At 43.9% G+C, this 18526-nt stretch overlaps 1 protein-coding gene across 2 annotated transcripts in view; it reads left to right on the top strand.

Annotated features, from left to right (window-relative positions):
- Positions 1-13203, top strand: part of LOC122450289 — a 200924-nt gene extending 187721 nt beyond the window's left edge. For both annotated transcript variants that reach the window (XM_043482539.1, XM_043482540.1), the window contains exon 3: positions 12764-13203. In XM_043482539.1, the coding sequence (XP_043338474.1) occupies positions 12764-13148 (385 nt within the window). In that variant the 3' untranslated portion in view covers positions 13149-13203. The remainder of the gene's footprint in view (positions 1-12763) is intronic.
- The last annotated feature ends 5323 nt before the right edge of the window (positions 13204-18526 follow it).

The raw sequence follows: 18526 nt of genomic DNA, 5'->3' as shown, positions 1-18526 counted from the left end.
TCTTGGTGAAGTATCTATTCAAATCTCACACATTTTAAAATTGTCTTGTGTGTCTTATTAACTTGTAAGTGTATTTTATATATTCTAGATCCAAGTCCTTTGTTGGATAGGTTTGTCCAGTATTTTCTCCCAGTTTGTGGCTTGTCTTTTCATTTTTGTAACAGTGTGTTTCCATTGTGCTCTAGGCCACCTCCATGCCCAGAGTCCCCACATTGCACCCCCACCATTTGTGTATCTCCCATCAAAATGTAAGCAGCTCAAGAAAAGGTGCTTTTGCTTTATCCATTTTTATTTCTTGACATCCAGTATAGAGCGTGGCCCAGAGTAGAACCAAGAGTTGTTTGAAGAACTGGACATGAGACCAGGAAAGGCATGACTATTTTTGTAAAGAATTATAGCAGTTTAGGGCAGAAATGGCTCTTGGAAATCATCCAGGTCAGCATTTCTCTCTCCAGATCCAGAGCCAGTGACTAGAAGAACTTTACGCCCTTGTCTGTGGAATGAAGGGAAGACAAAGGGGAAAGGGAAAGGGCTGGGGTTAATGTCAGGACTTAGTCTCTAGTCTCAGCGTGAATCATCAGTGAGCCCTAGATCAAGAAGTAGCAGGTAGGAGGAGAGGTAATTAAGGACAGTATCTGAGCATGAGGCTAAGATCATGTTCATGTCTTTCTACAGATTACTTGTTAAAAGGAAAAATAAATACTATAGAGCAGATGCATAAAAACATAAATGTATCAATACTTACTGCCACTGAACTATACATTTTAAAAATGTCTAAAATGATAAATTTTGTGTTTACCACAATTTAAAAAATAGACAAAAGGAAAACTATACAATAGAAAAAGTAGGCAATAGATATTTTAATGAAGTGACCAAATTTACATCACCAATAAGGACAAATGGACTTCTTGTGGCTCTGTATATGAAGCCTGAAAAGGGCCCACTGACATTTGTATAGTGTTCCAACCTCAATCCAACTCTGAGGGGTCATCATACAGACCCACATAAAGGGTCATACTGTGCAATAACTAGCTTGTATTTATTCATCAGGAAAATATCAGTGTCATAAAAGATAAACACAGACCGAAGGACTGTTCCAGATTAAAAGATGACTGAAGAGCTGTGACAACTAAATGTAACACATGATCTGGGATTAGATCTTGCACCAGGAAAAAGAAGTTTCTTCTTTTAAAAAACAATATTTGGCTGCATTGGGTCTTATTCAGTACACGCGGGCTCTTTTCTGTGTTAGGCGGCATCTTTCTTTGTGGTGCATGAACTCTAGTTGTGGCACGAGGGCTCCAGAGTGTGCAGGCTCAGATGTGTCACGTGGGCTCAGCTGCTCGACAGCTTGTGGGATCTGAGTTCCCCCACTGGGGATCAAACCTGTGTCTCCTGCATTGCCAGGCAGAGTCTTAATCTCTGGACCACCATAGCAGTTCCTCTTCTTTTTTAAAAAGTAAAACACCTTATTGAAACAACTTGGAATATAAACTGTAGATTACTAGAAGGATTAGACCGTTGTTAAATTTCCTGAATTTGATAACAAATTCTGTCCTGTAGTTATGGAGGAGACTATCCTTGTTTTTAGGAAACACACACTGAAATATTTAGGGAAAAGTGGCATGATATATGCAACATACTCTCAGGTAATTCAGAAGTAATAAATGTTAATGCTAAAGCACATGTGACAAAATGTTAAGAATGGACGGCTCTGTACAATAGTTATGCAGGTGTCTTATGTACTGTTTTTGCAAACTTTTCTGTAAGTCGAAAAGCACTTCACAACAAGTTTTTTAATTGCTTTGGGGTTGATTCACTAAATGTTACATCCATACAAGGGCATACTTAGCAGTCATTAAAAATACATTTATTGGCATAGAAACAAGTTCATAATATATAATTGACTGAAGCAAGCAAATTGCAGTGTGATCTGTTTTATTCAGAACAAAACAAAAACCTCCTTTTCTGAAAAAGAGTCTGAAAAGATGTGTACCAAAATGTTAATTCTGGGGATCTCTGAGTTATGGAATAAAGGGTAATTTTTTTAAAAATGTGAACTTCCCTGGTGGCACAGTGGATAAGAATCCAGCTGCCTACTCAGGGTACGTGGGGTCCCTGGGCTGGGAAAATTCCACATGCTGTGGAGCAGTTGGGTCCATGGGCCACAACTACCAAGCCCGTGTGCCGCAGCTGCCTAGAGCCTGTGCTCCGCAACGGGAGAGGCCACCGCAACGAGAGGCCCGCGCGCTGCACCAGAGTGGCCCTGGCTCCCTGCAGCTGGAGAAAGCCTGCACAGGGCAACAAAGGCCCAGCGCAGCCAAAATTAAATAAAATTATTAAAACTAGTAGTTGCTTATATTTTCTACTTTTCTACAATGTGTATGCATTAATTATGTAATAAAAATTATTTAAAAATCATGAGGAAACGTGACAAAAAAGCCTTAAAGCCACCCAAGTGCATGGACTGATGGGGAATCCTCTGAGCTGGGCACCTGCGTTCTTCACTAGCCTCTTTCTGTGGCCAAGGCTCAAAGTTCTTTCAACTTCCTACATCACACTCTGTGGAATTAAAAAAAGAAAAACTTATCTTCCATTCTAACTCTTCTCCAACTTTTGCTTTCTGTAGATGGAAAGCCCTCAGAGAGTTATTGCTGGTGTATTTGTTATTCTAAACGGTTCTGCATGTGTTAAAGTGCTTTCTACTCTACTGGTCAGTTTAAAATGGGTTTTTAAAATAGGTTTTTAACTGCTGTTCTTCACAGGCCCCTGGACTTTCCCATAAGGTAAAAGTGTTAAATGCTCAGTCTCTTCTGACTCTTGGCAGTCCCATGGACTGTAGCCTACCAGGCTCGTCTCTCCATAGAATTCTTCAGGCAAGAATATTGGAGTGGGTAGAATTCCCTTCTGACCCAGGGATCAAACCTGGGTCTCCTGCATTGCAGGTCTGAGCCACCAGAGAGGGAAGCCCATAACTAATTGGAAGAAGTTGGATTTTAGGGACCTCATGGAATGCATAAACACCTTTCTTAACTTCTGTTCTTTTTTCTCAGCGGGCCCAGGAACTATCACCATATCCCTGGCCTGCCTAATTTTGAGGACCTGGAAGATCTAATAGTCAGTTTTCAAAGATGCTGTCTTTGAACTCTCTCCCTCAGAGGGCAACTCCAACAAAGACAGAAAGCGCAGCAGTAGTAGTATCATTAGTGTGTGGAGTCCAAGTTGACCCTAATCTACTTTCTCTTGGCCTTCGCCCACAGTTGGCTCTGCGTCTGGATGTCCGAAATTATCTGATCATCATCTATCACATTTACCCTTTGAGACCGTGTTTTCCTGTGAATTGAGCATCATGTCACAGTCTTCTTATTTTTATTCAAAATGTTTTAATGAATTTGTTTCACATCCTTCATTTCTGAGTCTTGAATTCTTCATCAGATCCTTTAATATTGCTTCTGAGCACGGACTTTTGCTTGTTATAGATTGTGCCTCTTGAGATATGTTGGACTTTCTTGTCATCTTGACACTGATTTACCAGAATGAATTTCTTGGGAGAACACAGTTGCGAAAATTGTTCTGCTCTAACAGCAGATGATTTTCATTAGTTTTGCTGAGTTTGGGGACCCAGTGCGTGCACTTTGAAAACTGTGATGATGTGCAGGCAGCTGGGTCTGGGCATTTTCCTAATGTGAGCTACTGCCAACTCATTATATCAGCTTTTTATATTCAGAGATAGGCAACCCAGTTTATTTATATATATTTTGGTTTTTAAAAAAATATTGCCAAATGAAAGTAAACATAATGTGAGGTAGGCTTGTTTATTTATTCAATCTCACATCCTACTTGACTTTAAAAGTCTAAGAAATCCTTCTTGTTACTTATATCATTTGTCCTTTTTAAAAACCATTTGTCCTTTAAAATAAAGCCAAACTGTGCTTAAAAGCAACGTGAAACTAACCAAAGGAAAACTCACTATTCTTCAGGTCATGGTTATTCAAACTGTGAGGCTGTCAGAAAATATTTCTTCCTATTTTTATCTTAACTGCCTCCCTCTCCCTTTCAGGAGCAAAATAGCTGAAACGTTTGCAGATACATTCATTTGTCTAGGTAGTCATTTCCCCTTGGGTTTGGAATAATATTCCTCCTTAACTACTTGAAAAACCTGGAAAACCTAGATCTAAAACTATGCTCAGAGAGTGAGACAAGACCACAGGTATTGCCATGCCCAGTGACAGTTAACTGAGGCAGAAATCAACCTGGGGAGAGTGGCATTACAGTGAGGAACGCGAGGTTTCATCATAGTCTCAAAGGTTATCGGGATGGTGGAGACCCCTGTTTCTGCTGTAGATGCTCTTAGTGTGAGCAGTAACCTTTGTGAGAGGTGGAAGCCAGCCAGCCAGGGAGGCCCAGGCATGGGTCCTTTGAGCCGCATGTTGAATATCTGTGGAGCCACAAGCCCAGTCCTGTCCCCAGTCCCAGCTCTCCTAACTGGTACCTCGACCTCCGCTTTTGCCTTCCCCATCCATCCCCTAAAGGGTCACTTGTGAAATGCTAACTCTCCCTCCTCTTTAAAACTCAGCAGTGGCTTCCCATTGTGTTAGGTTAAAATCCGATCGGTGAAGGATCAGGCCCAGCCTTTCTCTCGTACCTCACCCACTTCCATCCTCCCCTCCTGTCCCGTGGTCTAGCCACGGGGCCTCACTGGCCTTCCTTCAGTCCCTCAGGAGCTCTGCACTCCCACCTGCCTCCACCTGCTTCAGGCTCCCTTGTTACAGCATCTTATACAGCCGTGTCCATCTCCCGCAGAGCACTTCCAGCTTGTGTTCTTTATGGCCTTTCTTTAAGTGTAAGCTCTGCCGGGGAAGAGGACCCAGTGCTGCCGTATCACCAGCACCAAACCCAGTGATGTGGTTAGGTCAGTAAGACCTCAGATGAAGTCAAGGTTGGTTTACCATTTTCTGCTGAGAAGGATTAGCTCCACAAATTGGTATGATTGTGTCATTGCCACAGAGGGACTGAACAACTTCCATTTACCTCTTGAGTAAATTCTTGTCTGTTACGACATTGCAGCAATCATTAAATTCTGTAAGTTTTCTATGCAAAGTACACTGGCTCAAACTTACTTGGTTCAGTTGCTGAACCTGTCCTACCTCCCCTTCAAAGCATTTCTCGGCCTTTTCTCAAAGTTCCTAAAGTGCAACAGTTGCCATGTCTCATCCATCCTGTCCTTTCCCTCTTGCTCTGCTTGCCTGATTTCTCCCCTCCACTGCTCTTAAAACCACTTGAAGAAACAATACACTGGCCCTTTTGATAGTTCTCCTGTGAGAACACCATGTCGACACCTTGGTTGGCTGCCAGGGTTTTGATACAAGCGGTCTTCCCTAAATAAAGGAAACATTTGGCCCAAAGACAGATGTAAATGTCCACCCCTAGAGACCAAAATTGTTGAAAAATTTTAAAAACAAACAAAAATAACAACAAAAATCTTTTAAGTTGCAGTAATCAGCCAAGACATATAAGATATGCGTTGCCTTATTTAATTTCACAAAAACCCTGTCATGTCTGTGTTACTGTCTTCATTTTAGAAATGAGAAAAATTTGAGCCTCTGGGATGGTTGAGTGACTCTTTGAAGTCACACAGCAGCAGAGCTGTAATTCAAACCCAGGTCTAATGACTTGAGCTCTTAACCAGTATTTTACACTGCAGGCCAAGGTCAATAGAAATGGATGGCACAGGGACTTGCCTACAATTAATTTCAATTAGCCCCTGTAGACCAAAATCATTCTGTGAAGGCAATATCCAAAGAGGCTTGACGGAAGATAAATTATTTATGTAAAGACATTCAGAGTATATTCCTAAGTGTGAGCTTCATCATCTTAATCTTTTAGCTCTATACATGTTCACATTTAAGGTATTTTCTCCCCAGGTCTATATTTCTAAATACGTATTTCTCCTTGTAACCACATAACCTCCTGACACCGCCCAAGCTGGGGCCCCTCTGTGCAGATTCCCTTGGCCGGAGTCTCTCTTCGGCAGCTCACGTGATGCTCCCTCAGGACTCAGCACAGTCATGGGGTCACGCTGCCCAGCTTGTGCTTATTCTTAGTTTCAGGGAGTGTGGGGATGGACTTCCTGCCAGAATCCTGCCTTGACATGCCAGGTAACTGACCACAAGCCATGGCCGATCCTATGTTATTTATAGCAAGTGACAAAAATAGCCTCACCTCTCTGAAAGGTGTTACTTGTGCCATATGCCCACTGGCCTCCTACCATCTGACAGGCGCTTCTCTCCAGACCTCAGGAGGCGACAAGACTGTGTGCTCACCCAGACCCAGAGGCACCGTGTCCCCCAAGTGTGCACAGCTCCTGCTCCAGAGGCAACCAGGGGAGGCGAGGCACCAAGGCGGAGCCTCAGCGCTAGGGTCAAGGCAGAACATAGCTGTGGACTCAAGGAAGGAGACAGGAGCTTGGGAAGGAGGAGTAAGAGACGACCAAGCCCAGCCGGTGGAGTTGGGTGCAGTGTCAGGGTGAGATCGTGAACACAGTTGATCTGATTCCGAGCCACAAATGCCCCAGAGATGCACTAGTCTCCAAGCCTGGGATGGGGCTGTGTCTGGGGCTGAGGAGGTTAATGGAAAGGGCTGAAGTGACCGCCAAGTGTAGATAGACCCTGTTCCTTTCTAGCTGTGTGCAGATGAGCAACTTACTTCATCTCTCTGGGCAGTTTCCTTATCTGAGAGGGTAGCCCTTGAGGAACAACCCCCATGCTAAGTGTGCATCAGAGTCACCTGGGACTTTGTTAAGAGTCAGGATGCCATGTATATTGATTCAGGAGATGTGAGAGGACTCCGGAGATCTGGATGTTGTGAAGGTTCCCCAGGAGATTCCAAGTCCCACACTAGAGTTGGGGAACCCCTATATTAAGTAAGTCACAAGGGGTCTTCCAAGTCAAACAGCCCTTTATGCTAAAGTTTACTTTATAAAGCAGGTGTAAGAAAGCATAGAAGATGGACATTCACCTTAATTATTAGGCAGCGTCACAATCACTTTATCAGTCATTTGTTGTATCCCAAGAAATATCCATTGAGAGCTTATTCAAAGACAGTTTTTTGTGTGTGTCAGGTTGAATCTGGGCTTGATTTCACTACCCTCCCCGACATTCTCTTTTAGGCCCTCCCTCTCGCCTGATTTAGTCTTTCCCACAGGTCACAAACCAGGAACCAGAAAGACAAATCCAGACAGTACACACATGAATTTTACTTAGTCTGCCCAGTGTTAAAAAAACAAATTTCAACTGAGTAAATTTGAAGATCCAATTGGTTTTATTCACCCCGTCTAGTTAAATAGAAAGAGGCTCTGAGGAGTTGTATAAAATGGAAGATGTTTATAGGTAAAAGGAGGATGGGTCAAGAAGGTATCAGCCAAAGAGAAGAAAGGATTATTTCAGACCATGGTGTCTTCTTTTGGGGGCAGGGAGCAGCAGGGGTCTTTATCATGCAGATAACCTCACTCCCGTAGGTAGGACTTTTCAGATTGACTGTTTCAAAGGTCACATTCCTAGGAGGGATTGAAATTGCAGTGATGTGTTCGTGTGCTGTCTGAAGGAGCCATGACTCCATTTGAGGCTGAGTATTTCTTTTTAACATCAGTATCTTTTTTAGAGTCTGAATTTGCGTGAGGTCAGACTGGGCCTTTGCTTTCCAGCTCACCACAGGCCCACCACGATGCGTGTGTTATGCCAGTGGCTTCCACTCTTCACCCTCCCTGCCTAGACCCTGATGTTAGATCTGAGCTCAACTCCTGTCTGCAGCCCAAACCTCTTTCTGAGCATCAGACCCGTAGATCCAGATGCCTCCTGGATTGATAATCCATGGAAGGCCTCGCATGCCGTGCAGGACTAAATAAACTGTAGCTAGGGCTTCCTTGGTGGCTCAGATGGTAAAGAATCTCCCTGCAATGTGGGAGACCTAGGTTCGATCCCTGGGTTGGGAAGATCCCCTGGAGAAGGGAATGGCTACCCACTCCAATATTCTTGCCTGGAAAATCCCAAGGACAGAGGAACCTGGCAGGCTACAGTCTATGGGGTCGCAAAGAGTCGGACACGACTGAGTGACTTCCACTCACTCACTCAGAGGTATTGTTATCCCTACTGTGCATATCATCTTAGGGTCTCACAGGCACCTCAGCTCAACCTGTTCAAAGCATTAAGTCACCTAGACTGGGAGCAACTCTGGGCTCTTCTGTCTCCTTCATTTCAATTTATCATCACACCTTATGCAAAATCTCTCTTGATTCCATCTAGTTTTCTCCATCTCTGCTCTCATCATCCTAGTCGCAGGCACCATCATTTTTTGCTAGAACTATGTAGTTACCTAATTATTCTTCTGCATACATCACTGTTTCTGTCTAATTCATTGTTTGATTCAAAACCACAGTTTTACTAAATAAATCTGATATTGCCTCTCCCTGCCTGCCTCTTGAGAGGAGTCCTTTGGACAGCAAAGAGATCAAATCAATCAATCCTATAGGAGATCAACCCTGAATGTTCATTGGAAGGACTGATGAAGCTGGAGCTCCAATCCTTTGGCTGCCTGATTCGAAGAGCTGACTCATTGGAAAAGACCCTGATGCTGGGAAAGATTGAAGGCAGGAGGAGAAGGGGATGGATGATAGAGGATGAGATGGTTGAATGGCATCACTAACTCAATGGACATGAGTTTGAGCAAACTCAGGGAGATAGTTGAGGACAGGGAAGCCTGGCTTGTTGCAATTTATGGGGTCACAAAGAGTCAGACTTGACTGAGTGAATGAACATCTCCCTGTCTTTAGTGGCTTCCCAATGCCCCAGGATAAAATCCAAAATCCTCACCAAGACCCTCCCCAGTCTGCCTCCTGCCTGCTCCCCCGCTGCTGCTGGCAGTCTGCGTGGCGGCCCTCCGGGACCTGTGCTGTCTCTGGGACGTGCCCTCAGGTCCCTGGCCTCTAGACTACCACAAAGGCCATTCCTCTTTCTGGAAAGCTGTCTCCCCAACTGTTCACTTGAAAAGTTTGTACAGTTTCTCCTTAGCTTATTAGCTTAGCTGTCACTTTCTCAGAGGGTCTTTCCTGATACCAAAAAGGAGCCAGACCCCCTGCTACGAGCTCCCAGAGTCCCTGTGCTTCCCCTGCCTAGGGCTCATCACCCTGAGTTCTGAGTGTGCCCCCTTCTAGACCATGGCCATGTGAAGGCATGGACTGTCACCTACTGACTGTTCATGGCTCTCTCTTCCGTGCTTGTGTTATAGCCACGCTTTCTGGGAAACAGACTCACTCAGAAGGACAATGCAGATAGTGGAGTGCAGTTTACTACGCCGGCGGGCCCAAGGCAGAGTCTCCTCTTAGCCAAGGACCCCGTCCAGCATTTGTGAAAATCTTTTATACCCCATGCGTACGTGTCCAAACCCACCACCTACCCCATGTGTACGTGTCCAAACAGTCAATAGTCAATAAGCCCGCAGTTACATTCCAACCAGTTAATAATTGATAAGCCTGTGATTACATCCTGATAGATACGAAAAAAAGTTTATGACCTGTCCGGAGACAGGGGTGATTACGGTATGCTTCCTCTTAGGCTATGAGTAGCCTGGATGTGATCTTCAAGATTCCCCTGTCTGGAGGGGGTCTTATCCTTCCATTGTCATCCCCACAGGCACTAAGCAGAGGGTTCAGAGTCCGCTGGAGAGGCAGCCGAGCACAGCCAGCATGGACAGGCCTGAGATGGAGTCCAGGCCCTATGAATTCCTTCTTCACTTGGAACACAGACGTGCACAGTAAATGTTTGCTGAGGAAAGGAAGAAAGGGAGAGAAGAAGAAGAAAGTGGAAGGGGAACCAGAAAGGAACAACAGGCTCCTTCTGGCCAAATAGAGGACAGGAGTGGACACATCCTGCCCCACCACTGCCCTGAAGTCGAGAACTCCTGAGGGCGGGAATCCTCTCTTACTCAGTGTTGTAGCCTCAGCGTCTAACAAAGAGCAGGTGAACTGTGGAGGCTGTGAAATGAATGAATTTACTATGAGTCCCTGACCTAGACTGTAACCAATGGTATAACCAGCCAGAGAACCACTGGTTTTATAATAAGCCTCAAGCAGCAGTTTGACTTTTTAGAGTATGTTCATGTGTATAAACTCTGATAAAGACTAAAACCTAAAAAAGATGGAAATGTGGAAAAATTCTTACTGAGTACCCTATGGTTGTGCGTGCTCAGTCGTGTCCAACACTTTGCAGCCCCATAAACTGCAGCCCGCCAGGCTCCTCTGTCCATGGAATGTTTCAGGAAAGAATACTGGAATGGGTTGCCGTGCCCTCTTCCAAGGGATCTTCCGGACCCAGAGATCAAACCCATGTCTCCTGTGTGTCCTGCATTGGCAGGTGGATTCTTTACCAGTGAACCAGCTGGGAAGCCCAAATACCCTATGGTCACCACCAGTCAAATCAAATTGGTTATGAACTTACAAACAGGAAGTCTGTTATCCAAATGTAATGAAGCCATCACTCAGTTCTTAAAGAAAATATCATTCTTAAAGTCAAAGGAACACGTAAAGAAAATGCAATTCATTCATGGGACTAAAATGTAGATTTTGGCTTCACCTACTTTATCTACTAAGCCAGAATGAAGGATAAACATGGCTTTGGCTCTCCAGAGCCTGAATTTTGGGCCTGGACCACCACTTAACTGTGCAAACGCATGCCTTTGGGAAATTGATCCAGCCTCCCTGCTCTTCTTTCTTTCCTATACAATGGGGGAAATGAGACCTACCTGCAGGGTGGTTTTGAAGATGGATAACAAAATGTAAAACACCCAGCCGGCCCTGGTGACCAGGTGCTCATCGATTTCATTGTTTGAAAGTACTCCTGCATTTTAATTATTTAAAGGTATGGTGGCCTGGCTCAGAGTTGCAGGGAGCTCAGGAAATGCTGTACTCCCAGTGGGAGGAGGCACTATTTCTTTACTGTCAGTGCCTTAAAAGAATGAGGAAAAGGTGGCAGGGAACTAGGAAAGCAATTGCAGGAAAGAAGCCTGGGAAATAAAAATGGGAGAATTTCGTTCTCACTGGATCTCAGTCACACTGAAAATCAGGGTTTTCTTCTCCTCTTCCCTTTTCCTTCTCCTTTATTCAGGAGGGAGGCCCCTCAGGCAGTGCAGCCGGGGGCAGGATCCTAGTGGGCAGAAGGAGCCTTGCTTCTCCTGCCTGCTTGTCTCTCCATTGTTTCTTTGGAGAAATTAAATTCATATTCAGACATTTAAACAAAATAGGACTTTTTTTATTTCAAAGGCAAATCATGTTTGTTTTGGAAAATATATGCAAGCCAAAAAAAGAAAAAAAATCATACAAAATTCCACTGCTAGATCACCATGAAACTACTTGGGAGTCTATCCTTTCAGAGTTCTTTCTAGGCAATAAGGACATAAGCCAGTATGTTCTTATAAAAACAAATGGGATCGAATGCTACATACTGTTCTGTAATATGATCTTTTTCACTGACAACTTCCCATGTCAGTAAATGAATGTATCTAATGTCGTGATGGGTGACATCAGTGGATGCTCAGGTGGCTGGCCCCTGGCACCCACGGTGCCCGCCCTGGAAGGAGACTCATAGCTTGTTTCTGTGAAACATGTGAGCCGAAGTGAGCAGCTTTGTAGGCAAACCTTTAGGCAATCCACAATTGTTTTCTTACAGCAAATTCTCACATTCAGTCTTAATTTTCTCAAAAAAAAAAAAAAAAGACAATATGATTAATCTGTTTCAATCATAAGTAGACTTCTTTGGAGGAGAAGGAAGAGGCTAAGCATGATGCTTTTTGTTTCTGATTTTGTTCAGCCTCTACATTTTTCTCAGCAGTGCTCAGTCGCTCAGTTGTGTCTGGTTGTTCGTGACTCTATGGACTGTCATCCTCCAGGCTCCTACATCCATGGGATTTTGGTAGCTCAGATGGTAAAGCGTCTGCCTACAATGTGGGAGACCCGGGTTCGATCCCTGGGTCGGGAAGATCCCCTGAAGAAGGAAATGGCAACCCACTCCAGTATTCTTGCCTGGAAAATCCCATGGACTGAGAGGATCCTGGTAGGCTACAGTCCAAGGGGTCGCAGAGTCGGACACGACTGAGCGACTTCACTTTCACTTTTCACTGGAGTGGGCTGCCATTTCCTTCTCCAGGGGATCTTCCCAACCCAGATATCGAATCCCTGTGTCTCCTGTATTGTCAGGCAGATTCTTTACCCAGTGAGCCTATCTCAAACATAGTCTTATTTCTAGTCAGCAAACTTAAGAAGAAAGACACAGTCACTGTCCTTAAAGAGATTACAAGTTCATAACATATGTAAGAGACACAGTAATTCTCTCATTTGCACAAAAATACCTGATTTTTTACAAGGAGACTTGAAGACAAGATGGACACAATATTAATAACAATAGCCAGTGTTTAATGAGAACTATCTGTGAACTGTTAGTGTCTTACATGTTATACTGTATTAGATGACACTTCTGATTTAATTCTCAGTCAGCCTATGAAGTAGGTACCAGTGTTGTGAACATTACATTATTGTGGGAACTGAGGTACAGAGAAGTTCAGTAACTTGCCTAAGGTAACCCAGCTAGTGAGGGGCGGAGTTGGGATTTGATTCTAGGCCCACTGAAGCTGGGTCCCGCTGGGCTGAAACACCGGGGTTGGGCTGGGAGACCGCATCGTGGAGACCCACAGTAAGCACTGTAATGTACTTTCCCAGGTACTGCGGCCTGAAAACGGGCTTGCTGACGTCCCCCATGGTGGGCTTCATGGCGACCAATCAGTGCACCTTCCACACACCGGTCAGCTTTCCTCAGATCCCAGTGGCTGCGTTGGCCGTGGAGAAAGTGGGTCGCTCCAGCGTGCACTACCGCCTTGCTCTGTTCCCGCCTAAGCCCACCAGGGAGACGCCTTCCGTCGACCACTGGGACCTCAGCGATGGCTTCTTCTTCGGCCACCCCAAGCTGGCTCACTTTGCCGCCTTGGCCTGTACCACAGGGTCTTCAGTCCATGTCTTTGTCAATCCAGCCACCAGCAAGCCGGTGGGCCTTCCCGAAGACTTCCGGAGGGGCCTCCTGCGGCTGATGAGCCCGGCTCCAGGGTGAACATCTGTATGGGAGTCACGCCTGCCAGAAAATAAAGGGTAGATGATCCTCTTAACAGTTTCTTCTGTTTAATTGAACTACATTTGGTCTATTTATGTTGTATTGGTTTGAGGTGTACAGCAGAATGATTCAGTTATATATATATATATATATATAATATATATATGTATGTATGTGCTTCATATTACTTTCCATTATAGGTTATTACAAGATGTTGAATATAATTTCCTGTACTGTACAGTTGCTTATCTTTTTGGGGGGTGGGGGATGCACCATGTGACTTGTGGGAGGGATCTTAGTTCCCCAACCAGGGACTGAACCCAGGCCAGGTCAGGCAGTGAAAGCCCAGAATCCTAACCACTAGACCACCAGGGGACACCCCCTGTTGCTTATCTATTTAACACTCAGTAGTTTGTATCCGTTATTCCTATACTCCTAATTTATCCCTCTCTACTCCTTTTCTTCTTTTGTAACTAAAAGTTTGTTTTCTCTGTCAGTGAGTCTTTTCTATCGTGTATACAGATTCATTTGTATTATTTTTTAGACTCCACTTATAAGTGATGTCATATAATATTTGTCTTTGTCTTGCTTTGCTAAGTATAATGTTCTCTTTGTCCATCTTTGTCCATGTTGCTGCAAATGGCAATATTTCCTTCTCTAGATGATTTCTTTTTATTCCTTAACGTGGTTTTTTCCACCCTGAGGAGAGGGTATTTTTTACCCTTTATGAGTGTCACCTCGCTTCACCAGTCAAGCATCCCTGTGCATCAGGCCCAGGGCAGAGTGCTTCACACCCAGGGTCTCACTGAGCCCCCACACCAGCCAGCCAGGCTGGTGCTGCCCTTCCCTCCTTTCTCAAAGAGGAAAATGAGGTTTGCAGGGTGCGAATATCGATAATTGGCCTAAAGTCATTCAGCTAGTGAGTGGGTTTGTCTCTCAACTCACCTGGGCATGCTGGCTACAGGCATCTTTATCTCCAGCAGCATGGCTGCATACTTGCTGTGATTTAAAACCACTAATCTGAGTCTTTAAATGTCTTCAGCTTCTTACAGTTAATATAACCACATGAACTCTTTTTTTTTTTTTTTGGTCAGATGTGAACTTAAAAAAAAGGAAAAAACAACGTTCTTTTCTGTATTTAAAACAACAAACACACCTTTGACAATTTTCTGATAAATTCACGATGTCCATCAGTCACTAATGGCATGTGTTGCAATCTAAAAGTAAACCTTTGATGCTGAAATATGTAAGAACCCTGCTTTGGTATAACAATGAAAATCGTTACCATTTCCTGCGTGCTAGCCACACAAAGTGCTTTATAGTCATAACCTTAATTCATCCTGATTTCTCTTCTATAAAGTAGGAGTTACTGTTGCCATTTTTCAGATGAGAACACTGAGCTTTTAAAGAGAACAACTGGAGTTGGGGAAGGTATTCTAGTCCAACTTCTCTCTCAGTCCTGAGATAGGGAAACACACAAGCTTAATCTCTCTGGGCCTCAGTTTCCACCTCTGAAAATATAACCTTTCCTGAATATTTTTGATTGTACTAAGATTCTGATCTGCTTTTGAAATGAGTTTCAAATTGCCACCACATACAACTAGCTTTGGAATACACTGACCATGATAAAAACAACATTAAAAGCTATTCCTTTGTCATTTAATTCATTCAGTTTCACTTAGTGATAGATCAACTTTTAGGTTTTAAAACACTTCGTACAAGAATTCTAAATCTTGGCAAGACCGTTAAGCAGCAGCCTGGTTGGTAGGCACTGATTTATCTGACCTCTGGCATTTGACCTGCTCAGGAAGGTCATTGGGGAAAACCCCCTTTTTGTGTGTCTCATTTCTCTGCTCTTGAGTTCTTGCATATGCGTTGCTCACCTTGTCTCCTGGCTGTGGACTCCTCAGTTCAGGAGGAGGAGGAAGAGGATCCCAGCCAGAGGAGAACAGAGAGGATCTGTAAATCCCAATGTGGTCAGTGCAGGTTGCTCAGGATTTAGGGAGGTGTTGATTAAGACTTCCTCCTTTCATTGGCAAAGGTATTCTGATCTTGCCAATCAATCATATAGTCACCTAACTTATGAGTTGTGTTATTTTGGATATTAATTCCCCTTAAAGTTCCCTCACTTAATAAAATGGAAAAAATAGTACTATTACCACTGGTTCACGACCCAGATAATCACGATGGTGTGATCACTCACCTAGAGCTAGACATCCTGGAATGTGAAGTTAAGTGGGCCTTAGGAAGCATCACTACGAACAAAGCTAGTGGAGGTGATGGAATTCCAGTTGAGCTATTTCAAATCCTGAAAGATGATGCTGTGAAAGTGCTGCACTCAATATGCCAGCAAATTTGGAAAACTCAGCAGTGGCCACAGGACTGGAAAAGGTCAGTTTTCATTCCAGTCCCAAAGAAAGGCAATGCCAAAGAATGCTCAAACTACAGTACAATTGCACTCATCTCACACGCTAGTAAAGTAATGCTCAAAATTCTCCAAGCCAGGCTTCAGCAATACATGAACCGTGAACTTCCAGATGTTCAAGCTGGTTTTAGAAAAGGCAGAAGAACCAGAGATCAAATTGCCAACATCTGCTGGATCTTCAAAAAAGCAAGAGGATTCCAGAAAAACATCTATTTCTGCTTTATTGACTATGCCAAAGCCTTGGACTGTGTGGATCACAATAAACTGTGGAACATTCTGAAGGAGATGGGAATACCAGACCACCTGACCTGCCTCTTGAGAAACCTGTATGCAGGTCAGGAAGCAACAGGAACTGGAAGCAACAGAAACCTGTATGCAGGTCAGGAACTGGACATGAAACAACAGACTGGTTCCAAATAGGAAAAGGAGTACATCAAGGCTGTATATTGTCACCCTGCTTAGTTAACTTCTGTGCAGAGTACATCATGAGAAATGCTGGGCTGGAAGAAGCACAAGCTGGAATCAAGATTGCTGGGAGAAATATCAATAACCTCAGATAGGCAGATGACACCACCCTATGGCAGGAAGTGAAGAAGAACCAAAGAGCCTCTTGATAAAAGTGAAAGAAGAGAGTGAAAAAGTTGGCTTAAAGCTCAACAGTCAGAAAACTAAGATCATGGCATCTGGTCCCGTCACTTCATGGCAAATAGATGGGGAAACAGTGGAAACAGTGGCTGATTTTATTTTTTGGGCTCCAAAATCACTGCAGATGGTGACTACAGCCATGAAATTAAAAGGCGCTTACTCCTTGGAAGGAAAGTTATGACCAACCTAGACAGCATATTAAAAAGCAGAGACATTACTTTGCCAACAAAGGTCTGTCTAGTCAAGCCTATGGTTTTTCCAGTGTTCATGTATGGATGTGAGAGTTGGACCTATAAAGAAAGCTGAGCACCAAAGAATTGAGGCTTTTGAACTGTGGTGTTGGAGAAGACTCTTGAGAGTCCCTTGGACTGCAAGGAGATCCAACCAGTCCATCCTAAAGGAGATGGGTCCTGGGTGTTCATTGGAAGGACTGATGTTGAAGCTGAAACTCCAATACTTTGGCCACCTGATGCACAGAGCTGACTCATTTGAAAAGACCCTGATGCTTGGAAAGATTGAGGGCAGGAGGAGAAGGGGACGACAGAGGATGAGGTGGTTGGATGGCATCACCGACTCAACAGACATGGGTTTGAGTGGACTCCGGGAGTTGGTGATGGACAGGGAGGCCTGGTGTGCTGTGGTTCATGGGGTTGCAAAGAGTGGGACATGACTGAGCGACTGAACTGAACTGAACTGAACCACTAATTACTGAGGAGTGCCAGTCACCAATGTTTTTAACACCCTGACCCTTCACCCAGAGCAATAGTAGAATTGCGCTTCCTACTCCCCTGAAGTTAGATGTGGCCATGTGACCTGTTTAGACCAATGAATGGGAGCCACGTGCCCACGTGACTTGTTTTGACCAATGAATGGGAGACAAGGTCACCTTCAGGAGTGACCATGTTTCTGTGCCTGTGCTCCACCTCTCAGTGGACATGGATGGATATGGAGCCACCCTGCTGAGTCCCACACCACAGCTGCCATGGACAATGGCTCAGAACCAAAGCAGAGTTTGAGAAAGGAAAAATTAACTGTCTGTTGCTGTAAACCACTGAGATGGTATGATTTTTACTGCAGCTTAACCCAGCGTATCCTCTTTCTTACAAGTACCAGCCTCACAGGGCTGTTGTGAGGGTTCAGTGGTTAGTGTATGTAAGTCCTTGGCAGGGTGCCTGGTACAGGTGTTATTAGTATTTACGTAGGAGAAAAGAAATACTGTGTGTTCCCACTACACAAATACCTCCAAGGTAGGAAAGTAACCAGTCTTCACATTCATTTTCTTTTATGAGTCTCTCTGGGAAATTGGGCACTATTTTATAGGAGAAGAATCAGAGAGGTACTTAAAGCACACGGGATGATGGGATGCATTATACCTAGGGTGTGTTTCCCCAGTCCCAGGCCCTGGAAATGACTATATTTGAGAGTACAGATGGATACTTGGAAATTGCTCCAAGTTCATTGTAAATCTCATGAGTTTGAGTGCTGATGACACAATCTTTCCATTGCTCAAAATTTTAATGCTTCAACATGAGCCAAAGTGTTAGATGTTATGGTTCTCATTGGTTTTTTGGTGGGAAATCCTAGCACTATGACCTTGCTTTCAGAATACAGAAAGAATTAAAAAAAAAAAATACAGAGAGGACAAATCTTAGTTGCATGTAGTTGGAGGAAGCTGACTTTTACTATAAAGGTGGCAAAATAAATCTAGAAAGACTTGAAAATGCAGTCAGCCATTCACCACTCTGCAAGAGGTTTTTGCTGAGCTACTAACAAGTGGCCACGTATCTATTGTTTGCTGGGCACTTCTGAGCAGTTACGACTCCTGCATTTGCTAACAAGGAACAAGTACAGTAATCCAAGCGGGTGAAGAAAGCCTTCAGGTGTGCAGATTTTCTAACTACATCTTTGTTACACTCGAATTCATTCGAAAATCTACAGTAAGAGACAAGAGATACAAAATACATGTTCATGTTTTGCTTGGACAGATTTTGGCTCCTAGCAATTAATGCTTTCAGTCACATTAAGCATATAGATAATGCTTTGTGACATAACAGTATTTCCCATTACAGATCAATTTTGTAGCATTTGTTCATAATCAGACTTGAAATGTTACCTAGAAACAAAATATGTTTTCCTTGAAACAGTCAGACCCTATTAGAAATCTAAGGCTTTACAAATCACCATGTTAACAGCTATGTCCCCTAGCTAAGGTTTTCTTTCCTTAAATAGTGTTAAATTCAGCCCCAGAAGCACTAGTCTCTTTGAGGGTTCTCGTCTTATGTGCACTGACTTGAAAGGGAAAAACTTA

This window comes from Cervus canadensis, chromosome 11 (assembly GCF_019320065.1).
Source record: "Cervus canadensis isolate Bull #8, Minnesota chromosome 11, ASM1932006v1, whole genome shotgun sequence".
In the NCBI taxonomy this organism is placed as follows: Eukaryota; Metazoa; Chordata; class Mammalia; order Artiodactyla; family Cervidae; genus Cervus; species Cervus canadensis.
The sequence above is the reverse complement of the archived record's forward strand: the minus strand, read 5'-3'. Positions and strand labels throughout refer to the sequence as shown.